Below are 19,997 nucleotides of genomic sequence, written 5' to 3'. Positions count from 1 at the left end.
TTTTTTTCCCCTTCCTTTTTTCCAGACCTGGGTTGGATTTGCTTTCTGGCCGCTTACAGTTGTCTCAAGCACAGACACTAAGCCTTTTGCATAAATAACGTGTGTGCTCACTCCCAGAGGAAGCCGTCCACATAAACATTACCCTGATGTAAGTTTAACCTGTTTCATCTTCCTTCTCTTTCTGTCCTCTGTGGACAAGGACACAACCAGGATTTCCAAAGTCCAGGCCAAACCCTGGTTCTCCGGCCCAGGAAAGGCTGGGCCTAAGCCCCCATCCCCAGTTCAGCCAAGGGCTGGCAAGACCCTCCTCACCCAAGCAGTTTGGTTCCCTGTGCGTCCCAGTGGGAAAAAAAAAAAAATCAGACCTTCAGCTGCCACTGCAGACACGTGATCTGCTTGGTGACTCACAGGCAGGCCCCACGCCTCAGGCCTCCCAACCAGGCCCAGCCACCAGTCAGCCAACACGGGGATGCATCTTATTACCAAAGAGAACAGCTAACTAATGCCCTTGACGGTCCAAATTACTCTTTCCGCTAAAAGAACTTGTATATAAAATATATAGGGGGACAGGCTCTTCTGAACTCTGGCTCTGCCAGCTTTCTAAACCCTAGCCCCCAATCTCTCTAAGACCTGGGTAATGCCTGACAGTGGTGAGAAGGTACAAAGCTAGACACTCCCATTTAAAAAAGGAAGCTATCTTACACATCAATACCTTCTTTTCCCAAAAGTTTTATTGGGGGAAAACTACAAAACATTTACAGTACAATGTTTACAGTCACAATTTGTAGTGAACTGATTCCCCAAATATATTACAACTCAGGTTGACTTAACCTTGTTACATTCAAATACCTACTTCTGTCAAAGTAGTCCAGAATACATACATACATAGTGCTCCAACTGTACCTACGTACAAACAAACTACATCTACTGCTCATTCATCCGCTGTCCAGGAAAGCATTCCTGCCTTTCCACACGGGAAAAAAAAAAAAAAGTACAAGTTTTGGAATTTTCTGTAATTAAACAAGGCATATTCATGTACTACATACCATTTTAGCACTAAGAGGTGGCCTCTTCACTTTATAGCTATATAAAAAAAAGTGGTAAAAATCTTTTCCTTTTGTGCAGTTGAACCCATCCTACATTCAAATTCTCTCAAGCACTAATAGACAAAATACTTATTTGGTTGAGGAAGATTTAAGGCAAGTTCTGGCCCTTCCAAAGGCACTGTGAGATTACCCTCCCCCCCCATTATTGCTACATGTCTTTATATGCAGAGTATGTCACAGTAGAACTGGTGGATAAGCAAACAAAAACCATTTTCTGCTGATTTATAAAGATGGAATGAGAAAAGCATGCCACATGTAAGCCTGATTGCAAAGTATGTGGTCACTTTTTTTCTTTTAAAGTTGGATGGGCTACAACCATTATACATTCTAAGAAAAACTCACAAGATATTCCTCAAACTACTTCCACAGCATCAAGATAAGATTTCCGTAAAGAAACCATGCAATCTTTCAAAATTTACGTAAACAAGGAAAGAAATTAATGAAATAAATATTACATACAATCTCTTAAATTAAGATTTTTTTTTACTCATTTACAATAAAATAACCAAGTGAAGTTACAAAAAGCATATATTACTGTGAAAAGAACATACACTCCACATTTTGCCGATTAATAATGGCAATCATAATTTAACATAATAAAAGAATATATATCTATTGCTTTCCATCATACTTGATAAATACAGTATGAACAAAATTTTCAATGTATACTTTTCACAAGATAATAAATAAGTTAAATAGTTTTTTCATATTGAGTTGTGGTGCAGTGGTGCGAATCAACTCAAAACAGCTAAAAATTCAGCAGTTATTCCCCAACAATTACAAACTAAGCTCTGCCCAAGGCTTCCAGAAAGAGCAGACAAAACGGTTCTAACTTAAACATCCACTAAGTGGTGGCAATGAAACCAGGAACCAGTATGAAACTTTGGAATGCAAGGTTTTTTTTTTCCAGACATATATAACTTTGTTAAAAAACAAAAAACACCTATGGAGCTGAGGTCTACTATCAAGGCATATTCTTAGCAGAATATTGGATTCTAAAAGCTTATAGGTTTAGCAAGGTGTTGGTTGGCTTGTTTGTTTACACTGGTCTGAGACAATTAGGAACCTCCCTCAAGATAAGAGTCCCCACATCTGGACTGTAACTAATGCTTTGCAAGTGAAGATATGGAATGGTGGTTGGTAGCTGCTGGTGCCGGGTTGATTTTTCCTAAAGTCCCAAACTCATTGGAGACCTAAAAAAGTTTGTGTTTGGTTTTTGTTCTATTCGCATCACAACTGCTCTGTTGTGAATATTTTGTTCAATACAAAAAGTTCGTAGGCTTTTTTTCGCTCAACAAGAATGAAACTTCGTAATAATAATAAAAATAATAATAAAAAACAAAACAAGAGGAAACCGAAAGGGGAGGGTGGGGGCCCCTCCCGGCACACAAGTTCGAGTCCAAGTGCTCGGTGCGGCCTGCAGTCTGCTTGTGGCCGAGGTCAGCCCCCCACACTCCCGAGCCTCCCTGCCCCTAGCAGGGGCGCGACTGCAGGGGCGCCCTCCAACACCCCCAGAACGACCTTCCCTTCCTCCTCCTCACTAGCGCCCTCTTGCCTCAGTCGTCGGAGATGGAGAGGCGGCTGAAGATGGGCAGGCGGCGGCCGGGGTCGAGGCTGGGGGACTCAGAGCCGCTGAGGCTGCCCGAACTCAGGGAGCCGCTCAAGTAGCTGTCGCGGTCAGACAGTGAGTCCGGGGGACTAGGGGGCGCGTCGAACACGGGCGACTCGGACAGGCGGCGTGGCAGCTGGAAGCTGAAGGGCGGCGAGGGCGGCGCGGCGGCGCTGGCAGGGAGGGGCGCGCTGGGCGGCGCCGGGGGCTGCGCGGGGGGCACTAGGCCCTGCTGCTGCTGCTGCTGGCTGCGATAGTAGGCGGCGGCGGCCACGGCGGCGAAGTTGTGGGTCTGGATGGCGAGAGGTGTGATGAGGCTGCTCAGCTCCGGGCCGAAGGCGAAGGCGTTGTTGGCGCACGAGGCCGAAGAGCAGGTGGCGCAGGGCGCGCCCGGCGCGAGCAGGTCCTCGGCGCCCCCGGTGCCGTACAGCAGCGCGGCCGCGGCCGCTGCCGCCGCAGAGGCACAGCACGTCGGGGCGCCCGAGGGCGTGGAAGCAGCCGAGGCCGAGGAGCAAGACGAAGCGGACGAAGAGCAAGACGAAGCCGAGGAGCAGGAGGGTGGCGGCGGCGTGCGCGACGTGGGGCTGTCGAGCAGCAGGGGCGACTCCAGGCCCCCCGGGGGCTGGTGGTGGCCCGACGGGAAGCCCGAGAAGCTGAGGCTGTGGTGCAGCTTGGGCCGCGGCTCCCGCGGGAAGCCCAGGTGCAGCGCGTCGCGGGCGCTGAAGTTGCGCAGGTCCCCAGAGGCACCCCCCGACGGCGCGGGCCGCCGTTCATCGGCGTTGTGGATGAAGTGGCAGCGCGGCCCATAGGGGCAGAAGCCGATGGTGTGGAAGGTGCGGCACAGCTCCGTCTTGTACTTGGGATGCCGCGTCAGGCTGCGCAGCTCGTGGAAGCCGTGCGCGAACTGGCACTTTTCGCCGTACTTGCACGTGCCGCTCTCCTCGAAAGGCCGGCACAGCTCAGTTTTGTAGCGCGTTGAGTTGATCTGGGAGCCGCCTCCCCCCTTCTGCTGCTGCTGCAGGTGGAGGAGGTGCTGGCTGCGCTCGCCGTTGTCGCTGAACGAGCGGTCCCGGAATTTGTTCTCCTTGTTCAGCAGGGCCGTGCCGCCGCCCCCCGACGGCTCCTTGAGGGTGCCGTAGGAGGCCGGCCCGCCCGCCGCCGCGCTGCCGCAGCTGCTGCCGTTAGCTGCGCCCGGGAACTTGGGCGAGCAGCTGCCGGGGCTAGGCGCGGGGTGGGCGAGCGCGTGCAGGTTGCTGGCTGAGTGCCGACGGAGGAAGCCCGGCGTGAAGCCCGAGCTGGGGGCGGCGGCCACGGGTGTCCCCACCGCCTTCTTGTCCAGCATGTTGTTCAGATTGAGGTTGGCCAGGGACTTCTCCGTCTGCCAAAAAGGAGGGTAGCGGGGAAGGCATGAAAAGTGGGAAAAGAAAGAGGAGAGGGATGCGTTGGGGTGAGCTGCAGAAGAACCACTTCCAGCCCTCCAATTCTTTTTTTTTTTCGAATCTCGACTCGGCCAACCTCCACCACTACACGCGCACAAGAAACAAGTTTGCGTTGGGAGGAGCCGGACTCCCCACCCTAGGCCGCGCTGGGTTGCGACATGTGATCCTCAGTCGTGGGCCACCGGCCTGGGCGGCGCAAACCCCGTCCGGGAAGCCCCGGGCAAGCGTGGCTGTGGTCGGCTGCGGAGAAACTAAACAGCTACTGCGACTCCCTCCTGCCCTTCCTCCCCGCTGCTTCTCCCCGTCCACAAGGTTCGAGCACACACTGCAAACTCCGGCATTTTTCCCAAGCCCAAAAAGTCAAGGAGGGAAGAGGACCCCCAAAGTCGAGGACAGAAGGCCAAGCCTGAAAACTCCAAGAGGTTCCTCCTTGCCCGTCCCCTTCCCTCCCTGCTCCTCCGCGTACCTTGCACAAGAAGTCGATATCGTAGAAGGCGGACAGAAGTGTGGTCGACATGTTTCTAGATCCTGTAATGGTCGGAGCTGCAGGCTGGGAGGTCCGGAGGAGCCCTCGGGGCGGCGCGGCCGGGCTTGAGCCACGACGAATAACGGGCGAGGGGCGGGGGAGGGACCGAAAGTTTGCGGGGGGCCAGAAAAGAGGGAGCGGGGGCAGCAGCTTGAACTGGTTTGAGGGTGCCCGGGAGTGCAGAGTGGGGGGAGAGGAGAGTGAAGCTAGAGCGCTCCTCCGCGCCCCGGGGTGCCCGGCCCGCCCCCCCCCCGCGCGGAGCCGACTGCTGCTCGCGGACTGTTGGAACTCAGCCGCCCGAGAGCGCGCGCCTTATATAGAGCCCCGGAGCGCGGCAGCGGCGGGGCGGGCCTGCAGCGGGGAGGGGACAGAAGGCTGACCCCGCCGGGGTCTCCAGGCAACGCCGCCCGCCGGCTTGAGGACGTCAGGCGCCTTCCTGGCCTCCCATTGGCCGCCGCCAATTTTTTCCTCTGGGGGAGGGGGCGGAGAGGCCTCGGGGCGGGGCTGGCCGGTGGGGCGCCCGGGGCGGCGTGGAGAGCTCGGCCCAGATGGGTGCTGCTGGGTGGCGGCGGGAAGGTGCGGCTCCACTCCTTTGGGGCTGTACTGTTGGAAATCCCCAGCACATTTAACGTGGCCGGGTTTCTGCAGCCCTGGACGTGTCTTTCCCCGCCCGGTCCTGCTAGGCGAAATTGCGGAGCTTTTATCTCCCACCCTCGGTTTTATACTGGGCGCGGGAATTGCAAAATGCAAGAATATTGCAACCGTCCGCGCGGCCCCGCTGTTTTTGCTAAAGAAGCTCCGGCTGGGGGGCGGGGACTCTGGGCCCGAGTCTGACCGGTAGTGGCTCCATCCCGACTGCACGTGGAGACGCGGTGGGGGTGGGGCCGGAGCGGCCACGCGGGCGGCTGCCAGGGCAGGCAGTCTCGCCCGGAGGAGCCTGGGCCGGTTCCTCCGCCCCTCTTCCCGCCCAGCCTGCAGTAAACAGGGCTTGAGCGCCGAGCCCTGCCGGGCAGGGCTGAGTGTCTGAGGACAAGGCGCTGGCTTTGCTAATCACATCACAAGACCTTGAGCCAGGGCCAAAGGCGCGGAGTGGCGCGGGGCGTCCCGGGCGGGGGAGCCGGCTGGGAGGACGGGAGGAAAGGCCAGGAGAGCCGCGCAGGCATGGAGGCACTTCCCAACGCCTCGTCCGTCTGCTGGTCTGTCCGGCTTTCCCCTGCCCTCCTGGGGGTTGTGGTACAGCTGCCAGCCGAGGCTCCCGCCCGCCGCAGCCTTGGCCTGGCGCGCCCTCCTAGCCCCTTAACTCCCGGGCCGTTGAGGGCGCCGCGCCCCGCCTTAACTCGTTGTGGGCTGCGGGCTCCGGCTGAGGCCGACCCGCAGCCAGGCTGGGCTAGGCACCGAGGATGCGCCTGGTGGGCTCGCCCCCGTTTCCTTCTCTTGCCAGCCCCACACCCCAAAAGCCCGCGTTGGGAAATGCTCTTTGCCAACGGCGCCCTCCGGGTACGGGGCAGACACCCCCCCCTAGCGCCCAGTGCAGCTAAGGCCACTGTCAGCCCCACTGGGGCAGATCTGGAGTCCGGTCCAGGACACTTCTCACTCCGCGTCTACGGGTATGCTGCCAAAAAAGCTGGAGCGGGGCCCATGATTTCGCACACCTGGCAGCCTAGGCTGTAATTGGGCCTAAGTTGGAAGGTCCAGTACCCGCCAGGGAAAGAAGCTCCCGAGACCCACGCCCCCTTGCCCAGTTGATCTTGTTTCTGGCTGTTTCCTTGTGCTTACTTCCATTCGGCGGCGCTCATTCCCTCTCTCAGTTACCCTGGGAGGGAATGAGCCAGGCCTGTCACTCAGGAAACCTACTCTTTAGAGTTCAGCTTGCACGCAGAGCCCATTGCTGCACTCCTCACCCACCCAGAGAGCTAGAGTCAGCCTAGGGCTGCAAGGACTTCAGGATCAGAAACATAGGGCTGGAGTTCAGGCCCTGTCCCTTATAAGCCATGTGATTTCAGGCAAATCACAAAATCACTTTGGCACCTGGGTTTCTTTGTAAAACTAAGATAATTCCTGCTTTACTCATCTCTCACCTTTGTCAAGGTGCAAATGAGTTATCTGTTAAGGTTTTTAAAAGATAAGTATACTCCATCTTATTTATTAAAACAAATTGACAAAGCATAAAAATGGAGAAAGCCAGGCCTCTGGAGTATGGCCAGATGGGTGAAGGTCTACAGAATCGTGAATGCAGAGCTGAGGGGTCACCAAATCTTGGACCCTCGAGTTTGGAGCCAAGGGCAGTGACCTCAGAAGAAGTGACTGCTTCACTTTTGCCACCCGGCCTATACTGGCCCCTAGACAAGGCTGGGCAACCATGGCTGACACTTACAGCCTAGAATACCCAAGAACCCTGATGCTGTTTTGTTCTTTGTTGAAATGAACCACAGCACAAGAGTCTGAGGATGGCCCTGACAGTGGGGTATTCTGAGTTTCCCGTGGGAATGCATCAGGAAAGTGTGAAACAGCAATTTCCCTCACCAGTGCTATTGGAGGTCAGTGACAAGATTTCAGATACAAAAACCAGTGGAAACATCTGTCTCTCCTGTGCTCTCAGGCTGGCTACAACCAGCCAAGATCAAAATCTGGGGTAATTCTCAACAGCTATGAGAACACCCACTTTGCAGGCTTGGTAGAAGGACTTTGGAGCTAACGTGTAAACATGCTATGGTACATGCTTTGGTACAGAGTACCTGCTGGTAGAAAATATTTTTATTATTATGTAACTGCTTTTATTTCATTTTAAATGGAGAAAAAAGGAATGCTGGCCTTTTCCAGTGAGCTGGGCTTTGCTGGAGCCGGTTTCATAATTATTCTACCATGGTTATCACCACATTGTGCCAATTCCCTGACTTCTCACCAGCCACGTCTTCTCAGAACAAAAAGAAATGTTCAGTTGGCAACTTTCCATCAAGTGTGGGCTACACAGATGTCTAACCAGGTTATTAATTCAGGATCACAGAAAACACATTTTGAGCTGAGTAGTGCAAAACCACCAGGGAATTTCCTGTCTCTTTAGGGCAAAACTTTGGACACTAAGTTAACTTCTTTCCTTGCTTCTTCCTACACAGACCTTTCTCTATTCTTCTAGTAGGCTCTATTTTTTAGTGTTAGGTGGTTTTCTTTCAAAGAGAAACAAATTATATTTGAAATATAAGTCTTTCTGTAGTAGGAAATGATCATATCAAACCCTCTCCCCTCTAAACTGCCCCTCCAGACCCTCAAACATCAATAAAATAATTCTGACTGCTCACCTGAGAAGTATTTAAATGTATTTACAGACCCTAAAAAGCTGGGCCAAGTGTACATAGGATTACTGAAATGGTTCTTTCAGATAACTAGGATGAAAAATGAATGTGGATGAGGCTATGACCCATCCAAGCTATGAATTTCAAGATAACTGTCTTTGGGTAACACTTAACTCTGAAATTATAAATTAAAACTGGTAAACCAGTGGAAAACAAAACTAGCAGCAAAACGTATGCAAGAGCGACACCTGCTGGGTGTCTGAGAAAGAGGGGAGGGCTGGACTTAGAAAAGCAGAAAACCCTTAAGGTTTCCAGGTTAAATCACTGAAATGGATAGAAGTTTTCTGGCATCTTAAATAAGAATCTTCTTGTTACTGCCACCAAGAAAATGACAGTAAACAGTGTAGGCATCAAATAAGTCATTTATTCTGACTCTCCTTTCCCCAGGTTCCTTCTAACAGCCAAGAGTCTATGATTTCACTGGGTGGTGAATCTGTTTTCCTAACAATAGCACAGATACTTTTTATGGTGGGGAGAGGGGGGTAGGAGCTCTTAATGGCTCTTTTAATAATTAGGATGGCATGTGTAGGTCACTGACGGCTTAAACATGCAGACAGTAAAAACAAAATGATTTGTATGAAGTCGATCCTTAATTCTCCCAGGATTCAACATTTGGAACATATCTCTGCCTTTGCTAAAATCGAATAAAATTTGGAATTCTGACCAAGTGGGCTGTTTGCCAACTAATCCAGCTCCCACCACTAGCCAGAAAAGGGGGGGAAAATCATGTGTTAAGACCCAACTCTGTGTAGTCAATTCAGAGAAAAATGTAGGCCGGCTCTGGTTGGACACTGGAGGTCCCGGGGGATGAAAAAGGCTAATTCAGGCCTGCAGGTGGCCTGCACCTGGGAACAGAGTCAATATTCAACGTGGTAGCCTCACGTCCTACAGTAGCTGCAATAAACGAGGCTGCCTTGAATGACTGAACTGAAGAAAAAGTCCTCTGTAGGACAGAAGACTAGACTCACAGAAGTGGGGGAGTTGTGAAGGGGAGAAGACGCTTAGTTTCTGTTCAAAATTTTCCTGCAGGTTGACTGGGGGAACAATCCACCCTACCCCCAACCCCACAAGTCTTCTTTCTTCAACAAGCCGTTTCTGTTCTTGGAAGAGTTAACTGATTCACTGCTGCAGGAGAGTCCAAAGCCCTGAGAACTGGGGTGTCTTCCCCTTCCTTTCCTTCCAGAAACGCCAGTAACCTCAGGCAAGCCAAAGCCCTTTCCTCCCGAATGCGCAGTCTTGTGAACTCCACCGTCTTCAAAAACTCAGCAGTTGGTGGCAGCTCTCTGAAGAGCTGGGAAAGGAGGTGGCATTGCTCTGACGCTGTCCTCTGAAGATGACAGAGCCTCTCGGGGCTGTGGGGACGCCAGCTGGACTTGGAGAGGAGGCGGAAGAGGTGCTTGTAGAGGTATTTCATGAAGATCAGGGTCTCAGCCCAAAAGTTGACTTCTGTTTTTTCAAACAGGTAGTCTTCCACCTAAGTCCGATGAAAAAGCCAAAAGTCAACCTTACAGGGGATGCTGACTGGCCCCAGTCCAGAGCAGAGTCCTGGCAGATGCAGAAGCAGTGTGTCCCCTCCCCACCTGACAGAGGGCTCACTCTCGCCTGTCAACACCCCTGTACACACAGCACTTGCACCCTTGAAGGTCACCTTCTATCTTCACTCGTACTTCTCCACTGGAGAGAAATTTTTTTCCCCCAGACTTAACATGACCTTTGATAAAGATGTGTTTGTGGTTCTCAGCCAAGATATTTTGGGGGCTTGGTAGGCTGAAAAGGGGACCTCAACACAGGAGGGGGCCCTAGACCTGAAGGTGCATCTAGAAATCAGAGAGGAGGGAGGAAGGGAGATCTGAGCAGCAAAGAGCAAAGAATTGACAAACATGAGACACCAGTCTCTCAGTATGAAACCAAATTTCTATAATGCTGGGGATTTTCAAGGTCATTTTATCACAGACACTTTATCTTGTCTCCTAATTTCCCATAAACAGGCTGCTTTTTGAACTCTTGGCCTGCCGGGGATGCCAAGAAGGCCAGCTGAGTCAGACAATGGCAGAGAGGAATTTCAGTTCTCAAGACGCTTTTACTGCTTATCTGGGTCCTCAGTTTCCTTATCTGTTGACTGACCCCCACCTGGAGGGGCTCATAGTTTTCTTCAAGCAGCAGAGACCCTGGAAGGACCCTGATTCTCTGGAAGTGTTTCACCTTCAAACCTAACCATGGGGAGCCCCTGGTCACTCCAATGTTGACGAATAAGCATCCTCCATAGTTAAACTCTCAACTTCCAAGGGGCCTCTTCCAAGGGGCTTACCGTTGGAACTCCACAGGCCAGCACGAGAGCTGCCCCGGCAGCACCCGCGGGCTGCTGGGGCCACTTGGAGACTCCCTAATTGCTTGCCGCTCTGTAATCTGAGCACCCAGAAGCATGCTTTCAGCAGGCACCTCAGGCCCATGTAAGCCTGGAAGTGCTGCACCCGGTGGGTGTAGGATCATTCCCACCCGCCTCCACTGCCCGGACACCCCAGGATTACCTGATGCACGCTCTCCACACAGGCCGTGAGGTCATCACCCTCCCCCAACAGCCATCCTAGCAGGACTGGGAGTCCAGGGGCCAGCTGGTCCCACTGCTGGAGCAGGTCACACAGCACAGCCAGGGCCAGATCCAGTGCGATGGAGGCGTCCACCCGGCAGAAGGCAAATTCTGTGGAAATGAGAGAGGTGAACCATGAATGTGCTGCTCAGGGCCAACTGGGGAGGCTGTGCAGGACTCCAGGAACATTAAAGGCTTCAGGTAAAATCACTGCCAGGGACTTCCCTGGTGGCACAGTGGTTAAGGATCTGCCTGCCAATGCAGCGGGCACGGGTTCGAGCCCTGGTCCAGAAAGATCCTACATGCCACGGAGCAACTAAGCCCGTGCGTGACAACTACTGAGCCTGTGCACTAGAGCCTGCGAGCCACAACTACTGAGCCTGCGTGCTACAACTGCTGAAGCCCATGCACCTAGAGCCCATGCTGAGCAACGAAGAGAAGCCACCACAGCCATAAATAAATAAATAAATAAATAAATGAAAATTAATTAATTAACTAAAAAAAACCCCAAAAGAATTTGCCTTACCAACGCATGGGATACGGGCTTGATCCCTGGTCCGGAAAGGTCCCACATGCCATGGAGCAGCTAAGCTTGTGCACCACAACTACTGAGCCTGTGCTCTAGAGCCCGGGAGCCACAACTACTGAGCCTGTGTGCCACAACTACTGATGCCTGCACGCCCTAGAGCCCGCACGCTGCAACTACTGTGCCCACGCGCCACAACTACTGGAGCCCGTGCACTCTAGGGCCTGCGTGCCACAACTTTCGAGCCCGCGTGCTGCAGCTACTGAAGCCCGCCCACCTAGAGCCCGTGCTCCGCAAGAAGAGAAGCCACCGCAATGAGAAGCCTGCGCACCGCAACGAAGAGTAGCCACCGCTCGCCACAACTAGAGAAAGCCTGTGCGCAGCAACGAAGACCCAACACAGCCAAAAAAAAAAAAGGAAAATCACTGCCACTAGCCTGGCAGGGAAGCTGGTGGAATAGTGGGATACCCTCACTAAGAGTTATTAATCCATTCCTGAATCCTGCTGTCTGTGCAGCTAGAATGAGTCATAGGCCTGAATCCCACCATTTCCATGCCCTCTATCCCAGTGTGGACAGAAGCACAGCCCCACCTACAAGACTAGACATCTATCTCCCCTCAGCCCTTCTAACTGGAAGGATATCACAAAAGCTTCCCACCCAGCGTCTCCTCTGCAGGCCTGCCGACAACGCCTAAACTCCATTGCTTTGTCCCTTCCTCTGAACCAAATCCCACTGAGCACATAACACATTAACTCTCTAACATCTCAGAGCAGGGCATCAGCAAACTTTTTCTTAAAGGGCCAGAAGGTAAATATTTTAGACTTTGGGAGTCTTACGGTCTCTGACTGAAAGCAGCCATAGACAATATGTAAACAAATGGTTGTGGCTAGGTTCCAATAAAACTTTATGTTACAATAAAATTTGACTTTCATGTAATTTTTGTTTCACAAAATAATATTCTTCTTTTGATTTTTTCCAACCATTTAAAAATGTAAAAGCCGTTGGTAGTTCACAGGCCGCACGGTGACAGGTGGGGGCTGGGATTAGCTCACATTCTGCGGCCCTCTGTTAGCGTGAAGTCGTTTTTCAGAGACTCATTTTCTTAGCTGGCTGGAGGAAGGGCGCTAAAGGAGTCGAATGGGGTGCAGAAAGAGGAAGTGGGTGCCTTGGGGAAACCATTGCTTACTTCACCATTTTGCCTTAGACAGTCCTAAATATGGGTTTGAAGGGAGGCTCAGGGTGTTGACATTTCTGCTAACAACCCCGCGTCTCCCACCCCCAACCCGGAGGAGGCCTGAAACGTAGGACTGAAATCCCACCGCACAGACAATATATCTCTATGGACTCATCCATACACCAATGCTTGTCTTTCAATGACACACTTCTACTGAGACCTCATCTTTCTCAAATCCACATCTCCACTCCAGCCCACAGACCTGTCCGTGACCATTTGGCCCCCAAAGAGACTTGCTCAGCACACAGGGAGAAGCCTCAGAGTCTGGAATGGAAAGCTGAGTTCCCCAGGGCGTTGAACCAGGCTTAGTGGACCTATTAGGTGCCATTCCCTAAGCAAGGTCTTCCTCTCCAGTCCTTCAGCATCCTTTGGGCTGGGTATTACCATCCCTACTTCACAGATGAGGAATCCAGGCACAGATACGTTAACTCACTTGCGTACAGTCAGAGAGCTTTAAGTGGCTATAAAGAAACCGGAATTGACAACAAGTTTCATGGTGCATGCAGAGCGCAGATTTGGAGGATTAGCACCAACATTCCAGAGATGTAGGTCTTCCTGGTGAGATAAACAGAGTTGGTGAACCTCCAGCAGGGCCAGCACTACATAGAGCCCGTGACTCACGGAAGCAGCCGAAGGATCAACGTTACTATCCTCAGAGCCCCAAATCAATCCCTCAGGACACCTGCCCCTTAGGCTCTGCAGCCTAGAATCAGGCTTCAAACTGGGAAACAGAAAAAGTTGGGGGGAGGCGTGAAGGTACATTTTAGCTGTCGGTGTGAGCCATGTGTTGGTCCAGCCTTCACCTATAACACAATCTCTACTTTTATCTCTACTGACTCCCCTGTGTAGTTCTCAACTGGTTTAGAGTCTGTATGGGGAAGAGATACCATTAATCGGCATCTTTCAAACCTCAAAGAACTGAAAATACACATGAAGATCAGCATACAATTAAACACATAGCAGATGCTCAAAACATTCCAGTTTACGGCTCTAGAGATCATGAAATCTCTCCCTTTACCCCACTTGATTTGGTTTGAATACTAACACAGGGACTGCCACAAAGAAAGCAAGCAATAAGTTGATAATAACGAACACTTTTCTTCTATTTGAACTCTTATTGCTCCTACCACCAGGAGGGAGGTACCCTTATTTAACAAACAAGGAAGTTGTGCTCACAGAGGTTGGGTAACAGGTCCAAGTTTGCACAGTTAGCAGTGGTGGCACTGAGCTAGGTCTCCCTCAGTCATAGGCCAACCCCCCCAGGCAGGGAAGCCATGGAGAAACACTCCCAGTAACCCATGGAGATGAATAAGTCAGACTCAGTTTTATCACTTTTATTCATGAAAAAGAGCTCCCAGCTAAGGGCCATATTTTGAAAAAAAGGGTCAAAGCTCTAAGTCCTCAGTATTGTGGCACCAGCAGCAGGTCAGCTTATCTTGAAATCTTCCAGAAAAACCTGCCCTCTGATTCACCCGTTTTCCCCCCACCCCTTCTTTTTGTCTCCTTAAGGCAAGGACTGAAAGCCCCATAGGGAAGAAAACAGTTTCATCCACCAGCAAAACCAGTGCCTGCAGCTCAGGCAACATTCCTGCTGGGTCCATGAAGAACACTTGGAGGTGACCAGAGATGCCACCAGGAAGGCCAGACTGATGCACCTGCCCCACCCGACACGACACACATCCTCCGTCCTGCACCATTTTGCTGTGCATCATGCTTAGGAAGTGGCAGGAGAGTGACAGGAATGACGGAAGCACAAGAGGAGAGCTGGTGTGTTGGCTGGAAGTGAAATCTACTAGAATTATAACCATCCAAACACTGACCCTGCAAGGTGAGGAGAGATGGGGAAGGGACACTGGGTTGGGGGTGAGGGCAGGATTAGTTGGATTTAGACCTGCTTGAGGGGCCAGATGCACCTCACCAAGTTCCCTCTTTTTCTACCTTGCCCTGGATGAAGATAGCTCAGCCAGAACAGCCCAGATCTCTACTGGCCAAATGCCTTCTGAAGGGGAGGCTGAAGAGTAGGGGGAGGAATTTTTCACCTAACCACGCAGGCCAGCCAAGCTCTCACAGGCCTGCAGGTCCATCGAGGAAGCAAGAAAGCAAGTGACCAAGCAACAAGTGTGTCGAGAGAATCTGTTGTGTGTCCAGAACAGCCAAAACAATCTGGAAAAATACAACAAAACTAGAGGACTCATATTTCCCAATTTCAAAACTGGCATAAGGATAGACATAATATAAATCAATGGAATAGAACTGAGTGTCCAGAAATAAACTCTCACAATTACAGTCAATTGATTTTCGACAAGGGTGTTAAAACAACTGGCTCGGGGGGCTTCCCTGGTGGCGCGGTGGTTGGGAGTCCACCTGCCGATGCAGGGGACGCGGGATCCCACATGCTGCGGAGCGGCTGGGCCCGTGGGCCGTGACCGCTGAGCCTGTGCTCTGCAGCAGGAGAGGCCACAGCGGCGAGAGGCCTGCGTACCGCAAAAAAAAAAAAAAAAAAAAAAAAAAAAAAAAAAGCACAAGCAAAAAAAGTTAAGACTTCATCAAAATTGAAAACTTTTGTACTTCAAAGGACATCATTAAGAATGCAAAAAGACTCACGGAATTGGAGAACATACAAGGGATTTGTATCTAAAATACATAAAAAACTCTTAAAACCCAATAATAAAAAGACAAATAACCCAGTTAAAACCTGTGCAAAGGGTCTGAATAGACATTTCTCCAGAAAAGATATACAAATGACCAATAAGCACATGAAAAGATACTTAGCATCATTAGCCATCAGGGAAATACAAATCAAAACCACAATGAGAAACTACTTCATACCTACTAGCATAACTTTAACCAACAAGATAGATACTAAGTTTTTTTTTTATTATTGGAATATAATTGCTTTACCATGTTGTGTTAGTTTCTGCTGTACAGTGAAGTGGATCAGCTATATATATACATATATCCCCTCCCCCTTGGACCTCCCTGCCTCCCCCATCCCACCCATCTAGGTCATCACAGAGCACTGAGCTGAGCTCCCTGTGCTATCCAGCAGCTTCCCACGAGCTATCTACTTTACACATGGTAGTGTATTTATGTCAAACGTAATCTCCCAGTTCATCCCACTCTCCCCTTCCCTTCCACGTCCACATGTCCATTCTCTATGTCTGTGTTTCTATTCCTGCCCTGCAAATAGGTTCATCTGTGCCATTTTTCTAGATTCCACATATATGCGTTAATATATGATACTTGTTTTTCTCTTTCTGACTTACTTCACTCTGTATGACAGACTCTAGATCCATCCACATCTCTACAAATGACCCAATTTCATTTCTTTTTATGGCTGATGTCCCACTATATATATATGTACCACATCTTCTTTATCCATTCATCTGTCGATGGACATTTAGGTTGTTTCCATGTCCTGGCTCTTGTAAATAGTGCTGCAATGAACACTGTGGTACATGACTCTTTTTGAATTCTGGTTTTCTCAGGGTATATGCCCAGTAGTGGGATTGCTGGGTCATATGGTAGTTCTGTTTTTAGTTTTTTAAGGAACCTCCATACTGTTCTCCATAGTGGCTGTATCATTTACATTCCCATCAACAGTGCAAGAGGGTTCCCTTTTCTCTGCATCCTCTCCAGCATTTACTGTTTGTAGATTTTTTGATGATGGCCATCCTGACCAGTGTGAGGTGATAGCTCACTGTAGTTCTGATTTGCATTTCTTGAATAATTAGTGATGCTAGGCATCTTTTCATGTGCCTCTTGGCCATCTGTACGTCTTCTTTGGTGAAATGTCTATTTAGGTTGTCTGCCCATTTTTTGATTGGTTTTTTTTTTTTTTGATACTGAGCTGCATGAGCTGTTTGTATATTTTGGAGATTAATCCTTTGTTCGCTGCTTCATTTGCAAATATTGTCTCCCATTCTGTGGGTTGTCTTTTCGTCTTGTTTATCTGACCAATAAGTACGTGAAAAGATACTTAGCATCATTAACCATCGGGGAAAGACGAATCAAAACCACAATGAGAAACCACTTCATACCTACTAGCATAACTTTAACGAAAGAGATAGATACTAAGTTTTGGTGAAGATGTAAAGAAATTAAAACTCTCATATATTGCTGGTAGGAATGTACAATGGTGCAGCCACTTTGGAAGACAGTCTCAAAGTCTCTCCTGCTCTTAGGCATATAACTAAGAGAAGTAAAAAAACATATGTCCACACAGAAATGTGTACATGAATGTTATGAATTAACATGAATGTTAACATTCATTAACATGAATGTTAATAAGAGCATCATTCATAAAAGCCAGTAAGTGGAAACAACCAAAACGTTCATGAACCAATGAATGCATAAATGAAATGTGGTACATCCATGCAATGGAATATTATTCAGCTATAAAAAGGAACGAAGTATTGATACATGCTACAACACAGATGAACCTTGAAAACATGCTAAGTGAGAGAAGCCAGACACAGAAGACCACATACTGTATGATTCCACTCATACAAAATGTTCAGAACAGGCAAGTCATAGAGACAGAAGGTAGACTAGTGGTTGCCAGGGGTTGGAGAATAAGGAATGACTGCTGATAGATACAGTGTTTCCTTTTGAGTTGATGAAAATGTCCTCGAATCAGGTAGTGGTGATGGTTGTACAACCTTATGAATATACTGAAATTTGTACATATGCACACTTTAATTTGATGTATTTTATGCTATATGCATTACATCTGGGCTGGGGGGCATGGAGAGTGTGGAAGGCTGAAAAATAGCCTCCCAAAAGATATCTATGTCAAGTCCCCGGACCCTGTGAATGTTACTTTACTTGGATAAAGGGTCTTTGGAGACGTGACTATGTTGAGCCCGATACTGAGATGAGGAGATAATCTTGGATGATCTGGGTGGTCCCTAGATGCCATCACAGTTGTCCTAATAAGAGAGGGGCAGGAGGAGGTTTGACACTAGATGCACATAGGAAGACACACAGAGGAGAAGGTGATGTGAGGACAGAGGCAGAGGCTGGAGTGATGCAAGCACGGAAATGGTGACAGCCTCCAGAAGCTGGAAGAGACAAGGGCCGGATTCTTCCCTAGAGCCTGCAGAGGGAGTGTGGCCCTGCTGACACCTTAATTTCAGACTTCTGGCCTCTAGAACTGTGAGACGATAAATTGGTGGTGTTTTAAACCACCAAGTTTGTGGTCATTTGTTACAGCAGCCACAGGAAACTAATACGGAGGAACCAAGGGTAGGCTGTGGGATTTCTTTTTGGAGTGATGAAAATATTCTAAAATTGTTTGTGCTGATGGTTGCATAAGTCTATGAGTATGATAAAAAACACTGAATCATACTCTTTAAATGGGTGACTTGTATGGTATGTGTATGGTATATCTCAGTAAAACTATTATGTTAAAAAAGAAACTCTGCTATGTGCCCAAGTTAGTTCCAGTTGCTGGGAGGAAGCCTGGCCACAGGGCCTGCCTGGAAAGGAGCCAAATGTCTAGAGCCCTCAAGCTTGCTTGTGGGGTCCAGGCCTCAGGTGCTGGAGGACTCTGCAGAGGTGAATGGTTGGGTCAGAAGGTTGGAGAGGAGGCTCGAGAAGACTTCCGGGAGGAGCTGGGACTCTGCCTGGCCCTTTACCATATAGTCAGGAAACAGGTGCTGATGGTCTGCTCTGGGGCCGGTGCTGTGCTAAGTACTGTGGGAAAGCAAAGCAAGTGGCTGACATGTGCTGTCCTCAGGAAGCTGGTGGTCTAGATTGGAAGGTCAGGCTAACACTCAGGCAACAGTAAGGAATCAGGTGCTCCATGGAGTGGTCTGGATCCCAAGAGCTGCAGGAGTCAGGGGAGGGGAGACGTCAGTGCGGGGGAAAAATCGTCTCCTAGACTCTCCCCCACTGGCTACGTAGCTAAGGCAAGCCCCCTCTGGGAGCGCTTCAAGCGGGAAAGGGGTGCTGGCACACACTCATGTCTGTGGGGGACAGTGCAAGGCAGACTGGATCAACACTCAGTCACTTGGAAGCCAGTTGGAAACCCAACAGATGAGCGTTTAGAACTGGTTAATCCTGTGCTTTCCATCCTTGAGAATGAATAACTCGCTTGGATTGCAGTGGAGGGCAGCAGACAAGAGGCTGCAGGGCTGCTGCCGCGTAGACTTCCTCTTGCTACTGCTCCGGCCACATCAGGGCTCTCTTGCCAAGGCGGACCCTGGGGATCAGAAACTCCTACTTGCTCCCCTGCGGTCTTCTTCCCCACCTCCATGAAGAGGCCCACCTTGGGGCTGGGAGCTGAAGTGCAGGCTTCACGCAGTGTGCTGGATCCACTCAAAGTCCCAGCCTGTGTCCCCTAAGAGAAGGGATCATTTCTAGGCAGGTAGACAAGCAAGTCACAGGCTTTGAGGTCATTTTCAACTGTACTGATTAAAACGAAAGTGCCGACACAGATTTTTTCTATGTTGCCAACCTTAGAAACCAATTCAGACCACGGATTAGAAACCTACCGTCTGATTCTAAAGTATCATGGGGGAGATGCCTTCTAGACCAAGGCCATTGGTCAAGCCTCCTTCCCAGTCCTTCCCAAGAGAGGTCAAGTCAGCCCAGGAAATGCTGAGCATTTGTGGGAAATCCCTCAACCCTGCCACCCAACCAACTCTCTGCTCCCCCCACCCATTTACCCATCAATTCAAGCTTTTATCTCCCCACAAGTATTTATCGATCACCAGGTAGGGGGCTGGGAGGGAGGGGGGACTGTGAGAAACATGAGGAAAATTCCAGGCCCTTCTCTCAGAGAGCAGATAGTTTAGTCAGAGGCAAGCTGACACCTATGAAGTGTTAGGAAATAGTCCAAGATGGTGCATGACAGGGACTAATTATACCATTACTAGCAGTAATGAAAGGAGAAAAAAAAAAGTGGGGAGTGGGAGGAGGGAGAGCTTCACGGAGGGGAAACTCGGGCAGGCAGGGGCCAAGCATAGCTGGGATGAAAAGGAGGTGCAGGGAGATTAGACCTGCCTGTTGAAGAGGGGGGTTTGGGGGAGCTGGAGGTGAAGATGGAGGGGCAGACGGCCTAGAGCAGACTTGGGGGGTCAGAGTTGAGTGAGTACAACTGTGCTTTTTTTGTGAGGGAAAATATTTTAAGGTTTCACTAAGCTGTTTCCAGACAACGTCATCACTTCCAGTCTTCTCCACAGATTCCTTCACATCCCCCTCAGCAGGGCAAGAGCCTGTATTTTAACTAGTCATGAGAAACAAGTGTGGAACTGAAGCTTGGTTCAGCTGCTGACTCTGCCATTCAACTCTTGCAGGGTCTCCAGGAACCTCACTGCCTGACCCTCTGACCCTCTACCCCTGCTGACCCTCTACCCCTGCTGACCCTCCACTCCTAGAGCCGAGGCTCTCCGCTCTCCAGGGACCTCGGAGCCAGGGCTCAGAGGTGGGATCTCCAGGCACTGCAGTCAGTGAGAGGATTTCCTAACCCATCAAAGGTCATCATCTCAGACTTACTTTACCATGAAACAGAGCTCCCAGATGACCCTGACCTGAGACAGATGACCCAGAGGAAGGTCTGTCCTAAGGACTGGAGAGAGGTGGCCCCTCCAGCAGCTCTGATGAGCCCAGCAGGA

At 50.1% G+C, this 19,997-nt stretch overlaps 2 protein-coding genes across 2 annotated transcripts in view; both read right to left on the bottom strand.

Moving 5' to 3' along the window:
- Positions 1 to 2,395: 2,395 nt before the first annotated feature.
- Positions 2,396 to 4,963, bottom strand: ZFP36L2 (ZFP36 ring finger protein like 2). The gene is made up of 2 exons (XM_065891289.1): positions 4,621 to 4,963; positions 2,396 to 4,093 (listed from the first exon to the last, which is right to left on the bottom strand). Exons 1-2 carry the CDS (start codon positions 4,669 to 4,671, stop codon positions 2,663 to 2,665), a joined length of 1,482 nt encoding a protein of 493 aa, XP_065747361.1. The 5' UTR covers positions 4,672 to 4,963; the 3' UTR covers positions 2,396 to 2,662.
- A 4,148-nt stretch (positions 4,964 to 9,111) lies between these two features.
- Positions 9,112 to 19,997, bottom strand: part of THADA (THADA armadillo repeat containing) — a 311,584-nt gene continuing 300,698 nt past the window's right edge. The window contains 2 exon segments of the mRNA XM_065890727.1: positions 9,112 to 9,504; positions 10,559 to 10,728. Coding sequence (XP_065746799.1) covers positions 9,112 to 9,504; positions 10,559 to 10,728 — 563 coding nt within the window.

Source organism: Phocoena phocoena, chromosome 14 (genome assembly GCF_963924675.1).
Source record: "Phocoena phocoena chromosome 14, mPhoPho1.1, whole genome shotgun sequence".
NCBI classification, from domain to species: domain Eukaryota; kingdom Metazoa; phylum Chordata; class Mammalia; order Artiodactyla; family Phocoenidae; genus Phocoena; species Phocoena phocoena.
This window is presented reverse-complemented; position numbering and strand designations above follow the sequence as displayed.

Excerpts from the sequence above, each read along its gene's own strand:
- ZFP36L2 (XM_065891289.1), bottom strand. The coding sequence starts at position 4,671 with ATGTCGACCACACTTCTGTCCGCCTTCTACGATATCGACTTCTTGTGC. Across the intron at positions 4,094-4,620 it reads ATATCGACTTCTTGTGCAAG|ACGGAGAAGTCCCTGGCCAA; the intron begins GTACGCGGAGGA and ends CCTTTTTGGCAG.